This window comes from Anarhichas minor, unplaced genomic scaffold (genome assembly GCF_050575085.1).
Source record: "Anarhichas minor isolate MPS153535 unplaced genomic scaffold, ASM5057508v1 ptg000007l, whole genome shotgun sequence".
NCBI lineage: Eukaryota > Metazoa > Chordata > Actinopteri > Perciformes > Anarhichadidae > Anarhichas > Anarhichas minor.
The window spans coordinates 2,098,110-2,107,453 of NW_027466453.1; the positions used below are offsets into that span (position 1 = coordinate 2,098,110).

General features: G+C 41.1%; 1 protein-coding gene across 2 annotated transcripts; it reads left to right on the top strand.

Moving 5' to 3' along the window:
* The first annotated feature begins 160 nt into the window (after nt 1-160).
* On the top strand, nt 161-9,277 carry prmt1 (protein arginine methyltransferase 1). 2 transcript variants are annotated; one of them, XM_076082350.1, is made up of 10 exons: nt 161-258; nt 3,680-3,823; nt 3,948-4,103; nt 4,262-4,325; nt 4,444-4,586; nt 5,578-5,665; nt 6,024-6,139; nt 6,270-6,420; nt 7,556-7,677; nt 7,811-9,277. In XM_076082350.1, the coding sequence occupies exons 1-10, from the start codon at nt 232-234 to the stop codon at nt 7,892-7,894; spliced, it is 1,095 nt and encodes a 364-aa protein (XP_075938465.1). In that variant the 5' UTR covers nt 161-231; the 3' UTR covers nt 7,895-9,277. The 2 variants fall into 2 exon arrangements, with proteins under 2 accessions (XP_075938465.1, XP_075938466.1); XM_076082351.1 differs by having other exon boundaries at nt 171-258; nt 3,689-3,823.
* Nucleotides 9,278-9,344: the final 67 nt, after the last annotated feature.

The following is a 9,344-nucleotide window of genomic DNA, read 5'->3' on the forward strand; positions in this document are numbered from 1 at the left end:
CGTTAAAAGCTAAAAGGAGAAGAACCATGGCATTTTCTTTTTGAATTTTTATTTTTATATAAGTACGAGACATCCTGATCCACACTCCATACCAGTTGGTGGCGGTAATGCACCAATTCATTGTTTGCCAACCGCCAATAAACCTCAAAAAAGAAGAAGAACCATGGAAACAGTGGTGGGCGGAGCCAAGGAAGACTTTTTCAATCTCACGCAGGCAGGCACGAGATCGAAATGGCGGCGCCAGCAGAGAGGATGGAGGTGAGGCGTTACAATAGGAAATATAATATCCCGCTACTTGTTATTGTATACTTTATACGCACGCATTTTTCTTTCTTTCCTGGGAAAATGTTATGAATTGTCTTAACATTTGTGCTTTTGCCATGACATTCGCGCCACTGCGTGGTGCATCCATCTTAACTTAAGCTAGCTGACGTTACTTGAGTGATGCAGCTGCCGTTCATTCATTACGGGACGCTTATCGCACCGAGCTAAGATTTGTTTTATACACTTTTACCATTCCGTGTGTATTTGGACACGGCCAACTTTGCAAGTTTAAGCGACGGGTGTCCGCAGAAAGGTTGTTTTGCTTTGTGCGACATCCAGCCGGCCTCTGGGACCGCATGGGAACTAACGTGTTAGCTTACAGTTAGCTTAGCGTTAGTGATCTACTAGGTATGGATGCTGCCACATTCACCCGCCGGTTTTACTAAGGGACACTGTTTGTTTGCTGTAAAAAGATTTCACAAGAGCGCGAAATATTTTCCTACTGCGTCTTGGTTTATTAGCGGCATCAACATTAAATGTGCGGACTTAACGTTATAACTCCTCGTTCGACTAATTAGTAGCAAAGCCCGTATCGTTAAAAGACAAACGGCTTATACCGTTAAGTCACGTCAAGTGACCTGTTTGACGACTCTAGCAATCGTAAAGGCCTGGTAGTGACGTCCGGCCAGTAGCTGCAATTTATCGACTTTTAATTAGTCGATAGGTGACACTGCGTAGTTTAGATCGTCTGTGGCTATCTTAAGAGAGGAAGGCCAAGATCCCATCAGAGTACTATCAACCATGTGCTCCCATCTATTGTGCTGCGGGGGAGGATGCCCTCACTCACTCACTATGATCTATACTCGCATAGCCACACTCCAGGCTAAGCAAACATTTAGCTTCAGTCAGAAGTTTGTGCTACAGCAACATTTATTCTATTCTTGTGGAATAGTGTGCGTTTTGCTCAGGATGCAATTGAACCGAGTATCGTATGGACCGATAGCGTTACACCGACGCGCGTGTCCATGGTGCGACTGATTTTACGTGGTGTAGTTTATAATTTAGCGTGTTGTTCACTCGACCCTTTTTCATCTCATTCCAAAATGTTTTGATCTGCTTCTTAGGAAACTCGTTGCATTAGCCTACTGATAAAACGTGTTTTTTTTGTGTCCAATTTCAAACAGTACCCTATCTCCTCAGTGTTATCAATTCACCAATTTACAAACAATAAGGCCATCGTTGCAATCAAATAACTGTAAACAAACTGTCAACCACAGCACCCTTCATTCAGAGCACACATTTTGTTGGTGATGGAAAAGCCATTCAACCAAACATAAAGCGCTCGATGACTTTGAATCATAATGGTCTTGAAAGTGTACTGACCAAGTTTGAAGAGGATCAGACAAATTCCCTAGGAGGAGTTCGTTAAAGTATAGCGACTAGAAATAGGCCAAAATCGATGGAAAATGACACAAATCTAAATAGCCGACTTCCGGTATGGTTTAGAGCATGGTCCCAAGAGACTTTTATTTAAGTCTTTAGATGATGCATGTGCATACCAAGTTTCATACATGTACCTAAAATGCAGCACTGGGGCTGCTCTTTTGAAATATTGTAGGGGGCGCTATGGAGGCAATTTAAAACTGCCAAGCCAAAAAACCATGTAAAATGTCTTCCCATGACCTATGACGCATGTACAAAATTCCACGAGTTTTTTATGCATCCCAAGCTACTGAACCATCAACTTACTTTTTCATGACGAATGATGCGTTGCCACGGCAACATCGTTCATTGAAAAGTCCCAATATTCATGATGATGCATCATCAATGTCTAAAGGCTATCAATACCAAATTTGAGTCATCAGGTCACCTGGCTAGGAGGAATAAAGAAATGTATAAAATGTGATGTTTCCTTTTGCCAGTAGGTGGCGCTATGAGTTATTGAAAATTTTGGCTTTGGAATATACTCAAGCTTGAAGTAGCATCATGCATAAGACATTTTGTGAAGATTGAATAATGTACCTTGGAGTTATAACAACTTTATTGTTCATGCTGAATGAGGCAAAATGGCCGCCACGCCATGTCAAGGTTCTTCCATGAAGACGCACAAATTTGATAACTTTTCATTACAAAGGTCTTAAGAGCATCCTGACCAAATTGAGGTTGATCCCATTAATTCTGTTGGAGGAGTTCGTTAAAGTACAAATGCTGAAAAGTGACAAAAGGAACATGATGGGTTTACTGTAGCGCCCCCTGGTGGTTGAATGAAATTAAAATATCAGGGTATGTTACAGGATGCAATGTGCACATATGCTGCAAATTTGGTGATTTTAGGACAAATGATTGAGAAGTTATGTTTATTGATATATAAGCCACGCCCCTAAGATGTTTATTGGTCCATATCTTGTAAACGCAAAGATATCAAAAAGCTTTTAATAACTTTTGGTGATGTAGTACCAATAATGATTCAGAGCAAATTTGGTAGCAATCGGCATGTAGGATGAGTTCGCAAAAATGTGTTTTTCACAAAATTCAAAATGGTGGAAAATCTAGGTAGGCGGAGTGTAGGGTCTGAGAGGCTTTTTTGTAGAGCTAGCGGAGTTGGACATGTGTTGAATATCGAGTAAATTGGACATACTGACAGGGAGTGCTAGAGAGCTTTTTTTACACACAAATATGCAACCTATATCAGATGGCTATATTCACCAGGCCTGACAAGTGTGCATAATTTGAGTTTTCGAGTATGGCAAGTCCCCCAAATATGCGCCCGACGTACTATGTGTATTCAAATTTCAATAGGGCCTTCGCGGCCCGGCGTTGTCGTTTGCACGGGCCCTAATTACATTCCCTACATGAGACATTAAATATTTACACACAGTACAAAGTTGTATTATAGAATGGATTCAGCAGAACATAACATCAATAAATCATAATTTTTCTAATATTTAGATTTTTGGGACACTGATAAGAGATTATAATTATTTAAGCTGGCCAATCAGTCACTTCATGCTGCCTGTGTCTTGACCAACGGTACTGATTGTAGGCAGACTGGCAGTTGATTAAAATAATGTGGCTATTAGTTGAGTCTTCATTAGCTGCCCGTTGCACTATAGAGACCAACCTTTGGTGCTACTGTGCACTATACAGCATCATAGAAACTGGAGCGTCTGTATTTATGGCGGTATTGAAACTCATACTTTCAGGATTTCCAAATACCCTGATACACCGTTATATCGCCCTTGCCTGACTCTTGTTTTTATGATGTGTGTGTTACATCTCCGAGTTGAGGATACAATTCTTTAAACCACATCTGACGCACTAATGTGGCTTAGTATTTCCATTACTTATAAACCCAAAGCACAGTAGCAAAGCTCAAGCTTGCTTCAGGTTGTAATTGTGTGTGTCTTTTGTTGAGATTTCTCAGGGGGAGAGCTCAGCCAAGCCTGCGGGGGAGAGCCCAGCCAAGCCTGCGGGGGAGAGCTCAGCTAAGCCTGCAGCCGAGGATATGACATCAAAGGACTACTACTTTGACTCGTACGCCCACTTTGGCATCCACGAGGTATTTTCTTTTAAACTAAACAAACAACTTTCATGTTCACATGATCAAACTGTATAAAGTGAATCCCTTTTGTGTCAATAGAGCTTAACCCATCTGCTGCTATCTTTTCTTACTGCCACTGTAGGAGATGCTGAAAGATGAGGTTCGCACTCTGACCTATCGTAATTCCATGTTCCACAACAAGCATCTGTTTAAGGACAAGGTGGTGCTGGATGTGGGCAGTGGGACAGGCATACTCTGTATGTTTGCTGCCAAAGCTGGAGCCAAGAAGGTTATAGGGGTACGTGTTGGTCTATATTGGAACCAATCAATTAGTCTTTTCTGGATTAGCTGGATTTGCATCACTAGTTAGTAGGGTTTGACCAATGATGATTGCTTTTTTTATAGTGGCATAGGAAGGGGAAGTGGGAATTCAAATGTTGGTCTTTGTCTTAATAGATCGAGTGCAGCAGCATCTCAGACTACGCTGTGAAAATTGTCAAGGCCAACAAGATGGATGATGGTGAGTTCATAGAATCCAATCATGTGGTGACACATTTAGAGTTTCAAACTGTTTCAATATTTCTGGCTCACATGGGGATGAGGGAATGAATGTAACTCGTGACATCTTTTGTCTCCAGTTGTGACCATCATCAAGGGGAAGGTGGAGGAGGTGGATCTGCCTGTGGAGGGAGTAGACATCATCATATCAGAGTGGATGGGCTACTGCCTCTTCTATGAGTCCATGCTCAATACAGTCATTTATGCCAGGGACAAATGGCTGGTATGTATTTGTTTCTCTTTCAAACAAAAGTCTTAATATTGATATTATGTCTATTGAATGTAATTATTTTTGATTGTTACTGTAACCCTAAGCTGAAAACATGGTGGCTGGCTCATTACTACAGTAGTATCATGAGCTTGAGTGGCCACAAATATGGAGAAGCAGTGGTAGTCAGTAGTGTGAATCGGAGTTAAACCAAATTCAACACTTTGAAAGCAATATAAGATCTTCTGGCATGTTTTGGTTCAAGTATGCCCATTTAATTGTTACCATGCATTGCATATGGCAGATGGCCATCGTCTAGGAATTCAGTCAAATGACATCCCTCTGCATGCACACTGCCAAAGCACTAGGTCCTACATGCTTTCATGTAAGTTTTGATTATATTAGTGGAGTGAATATATTTAGTGTTTTCGATCGGCATATCACATGGTAAAAAGAGCAGATAACCCCTATATTTCCATGTTATTCCCGTTAACTCCATGGACTGTTTCTGCAGCCCTAACTGGTTCTGACAACTCATTAGGTAACATTAGACTGCAAGTTTAAATTATATTCTAGATATTTGCTATAATTGACATACCTTTACTAAAAGCTAGTATTTAATAGGAACTGGTCATGAGCTGTTTGTGCCCAGTCCATTTGATTGAGATACAAAATAGGGCATCACGTAGTCTTGAGATGCCCTGGTTGAAACCGGCTGGCTGTCGGCTGATCATGTACCACAGGTTGCCTCTCCACCGGTCAACCAGTTTAATACAGCTGAGTTTTGTTTTTATTGAATTTTCCGAGAAAGAAAATGTTTGTATGCTGTCAGTTATAGTTTTTAGAAAGCAAATTGGCAGGTCAGGCTTTAACATGATCTCAAATCGGAACCCTCTAAGAAAATTGCTTTGGCGCATGTCTATTCCATTTTGTGTTGGATGGCTGTTGATGTTGTGCAGACTGGATGGTCTGTGAGTCTCATGGTTTTTATTTTTCCCTCTGACAGAAGCCAGATGGACTCATTTTCCCCGACAGGGCAACCCTTTATGTCACTGCCATTGAAGACAGGCAGTACAAGGACTACAAAATCCACTGTGAGTAGTCTTCCACTCATTGGCTTAGGTTGGGTCTGGTGAGTTTCCCATAGGGAGGAGCTCATCTGTGGTCCTGATGAGGGAACTCGGTAATCCAGTAGTGTCTAGCTATATGATGGGGTTAGTGTTTCTAACACATTTAGGTTTCCATTCCAAACAAAAGACCCTTTCACTATTGTCTAAACATTACAAATGTGTCCCAGTTTATTTCCTGTTGCAGTCTATATGAATGATATCAGCTGACAGGAAGTAAACATGGGCCCAAGCTATTGCCTGACAATGTAATGTTAGTCACTTGCACAGGACTGGACACCACTGTCTGTTACTGAACTGACGTGCCTGTTTGTGTCTGCATCAGGGTGGGAGAACGTGTATGGGTTCGATATGTCGTGCATCAAGGAGGTGGCCATTAAGGAACCCCTGGTTGATGTGGTGGACCCAAAGCAGCTGGTCAGCAGCGCCTGTCTCATCAAGGTAAGAGGATGTTATGCTTCTGAAATGATCCTGTGACAGAGGTGCAGCTGTCCTTTGCTACTGAGGTTTTGACTCTGTTAGTGTGTTCTGAAATAAGAAGTTTAACTCTGCCTTGTGTTTGTTTGTTCAGGAGGTGGACATCTACACAGTGAAGTTGGATGACCTGACCTTCACCTCGCCGTTCTGCCTGCAGGTGAAGCGGAACGACTACATTCAAGCTTTGGTCACCTACTTCAACATCGAGTTCACCCGCTGTCACAAGAGAACCGGCTTCTCCACCAGTCAGTCTGCTTTCTTACACACTCTACACCTGTTGTCTTTACCCAGTGGTCAGGATGCTGTGATCTGTCTGCATTAGTCAGGGTTGTATGACTCTAAATCTGATAGTAAGATAGTCTACCCGTTCTTCTAGTAACTGGATAAGAGCAACGTCAAGGGTTGTGATACTAAGGAGACGTATTGTATTCATTGTTTGTTGATATATTATCAGATAAATCCGAATATTAACTTTTATTGTTCCTTTAATGGAAGAACCAATAATTACACCTAAAAACCCTTTAACCCTATAGCAATGCTATTTTGTCAGTAACAGGAAACAAGATTCAGTCTATTCTTTACTAATAGGACGATGAAGGTCCTTTATTCTCTACATTTTTGGTTTTGCAAAAGTAATATCAGTATTGGCCACAACAAAAGGGTGATTCTAGTTATCAACCCTGAATTCCATATAAGCCTCTTGAGTATCATTGTAAATGACATGTGATTCTCAGCTTTGATGCCTCTCCCAAATCTGCATAGTGCAGTATAGGTTTTTCTCACTTATTAGTATTATGCGTTATAATACAGATTTAATTTGACTTTATTTGATATTGATTGATAATTGTTCAAGGAGCAAGACCCCTGACTATTGAACACAAATATAGAATTCTAACACATGATCACAGTTCCGTTAGTTGTACCTTTCATTTGAAATTACTCTTTAAAATATTTGGTTGCATTTCCATAAATGTTTTATTTAAAACCCACAATGTAAAGTTTCACTTAACTAAATAGGTTTAGTTTTGACAGATATTGTATGCAATTCATGAAATAAACAAGTACACCGTTTATTTTAAGAGACCTGTCTTATTTTCTTTATTCAATATTTACTATTGCTCTTTGATAATAAAACAAAAGTAGTTCCTAACCAATTAATCTATGGAATTATTGGTAGAATACCGATTACTAAAAATAGATGGCTGCAGCTCTAGTAAGATCCCTACAGGCTGAAACGGCAAGTTTCTTTATTTCTATTCAAATCCATTTAAGTGTGAACGCCTTTCTTTCACTCACCCACTTAGTGGAGTTTTGCATTGGACATTGACTGCAGGAGTGTGAAGTGTTCTGAATTCATGCCCACTTTATTTCCCCTGTCAGGCCCAGAGTCTCCCTACACCCACTGGAAGCAGACCGTCTTCTACCTGGATGAGTACCTGACTGTGAAGACTGGTGAGGAGATCTTTGGCACAATCAGCATGAAGCCAAACGTCAAGAACAATGTAAGCGGAGCTCCACCTTTATATCAAATTTGGAAATTCCTTCCCACTTGCTGTGCTTTGATTTAAACTGTGCTCTATCACTGGAGTGGGTTGCTGTGTGGGTCTTGTCTGACTCGTTTCTGTTGGTTTGCAGAGAGACCTGGACTTCACCGTAGACATCGACTTCAAGGGTCAGCTGTGTGAGGTGTCAAAGACGGCAGAGTACCGGATGCGTTAGAAGTCTCATCCCTCCCTGTGTTAGTTTGTCTTTAGTAGGGGACAGATTATACTGTTTGACTCGGAGTCTCTACAATAGTTTGACGCTCCCCATGCAGCAACATTTTAATACGTCTTCTTTTCTTGTCATTTTCTTGTTCAGATGTTAACAGTATTTAAAAGATCTTCACATGCTTGGGGGTCAAAGTGCATTGTCCTGGCGACGTAGTCACTCAGAACACGTGACATGTGCCTGATGTTTGTGTCCAACAGCTTGGGTTCTGCTCAGGGGTTTTTGTCCTTTGCATGTGCAGGTGTCTATGTTGTCATCCATACAGACGCCAACACAACAGCCCTGCCGACATTGTCTGCATAGTATGCTGTTGAGTCACTTTGGCCCTCTGTTTTGTCATTACATGACCCAGTTTCTGATCTCTCCTTATTTTTGAGTCTGTATGTGGGTTTTCCGATTTCTGTATTCTCAAGAAACTCTGCCTCTTCCACCTGTGAACCAGTCAATAAAAAAACATGTAACTGTGAGCACACTTTAGGACTTATTCAAACTACAAATAATACAGTGATGTGGTTCTGGTGTGAAAAGGACCTCAAGCTTTCTGGTTTGGTCTTCTGGAACCTGATCAGGACTCTGAAGCACAGCATACCCTGTAAAGTTCTGGCAAACCTGTCCCAAACTACATACTAATTCTACACAGTACAGACTACATATTCATCCTCGTATACTGTTTTAAACGAATAAATGTCAAAATATGATTTAGTTTTTTCTTTGGGTTGCAGTGCGTAAACTTATTTAGATCTGCTGTGAGCAGCTCCATTTCTTTTGGGAGAGAATGGTGTGCGTCGGATCACTTAAACCGGAACGGCATGTAGTCTGAATAGTGTGGTTTGAGTAAACCGTATGTCACGTTTCCTCTGTGAACTCACTCCATATTAAAAACCTGCTTAGAATCAGTATGTAGTATAGATTTGGGACAAGATTGGTGATGCTTCACACACGAGTTGATTCCGACCGTAACCAGAAGTGGTCTGCTGTGTTTCTCTGGTCTACATGTGTGCTAGCTGGGTTGCACCATTGGCTCTGATCAGGTGTCACGGCCTTTAAAGAAACCACATCTGAGCATCTTGAAGAGTTAGTTACTGCTGCACCGTGGAGAAGAAAAACCGATTCCAGTAGGTTCCTCAGGTGTCCTGGAGCCCATGTCAGACTCAATACAATGTTAGTCTTGATGCAATGTGTCTGTGGCTGCTAGAGTCCATCTGAACAGTAGGAACCATGTTGGCACTGCAGAGATTACTCTGAATCACCACACTTGTATTTTTCTCTTTTGTATTTTTGTTTTGTTGTCTGCTTTTTAAAAAAATAAATAAAACTAATCTGTAAATGTGACTTTTCTTGAAGTGAGCTGTGTGGTACGATGAAGAAGACCAACACAAATATTCTGTCTAACTGAGTT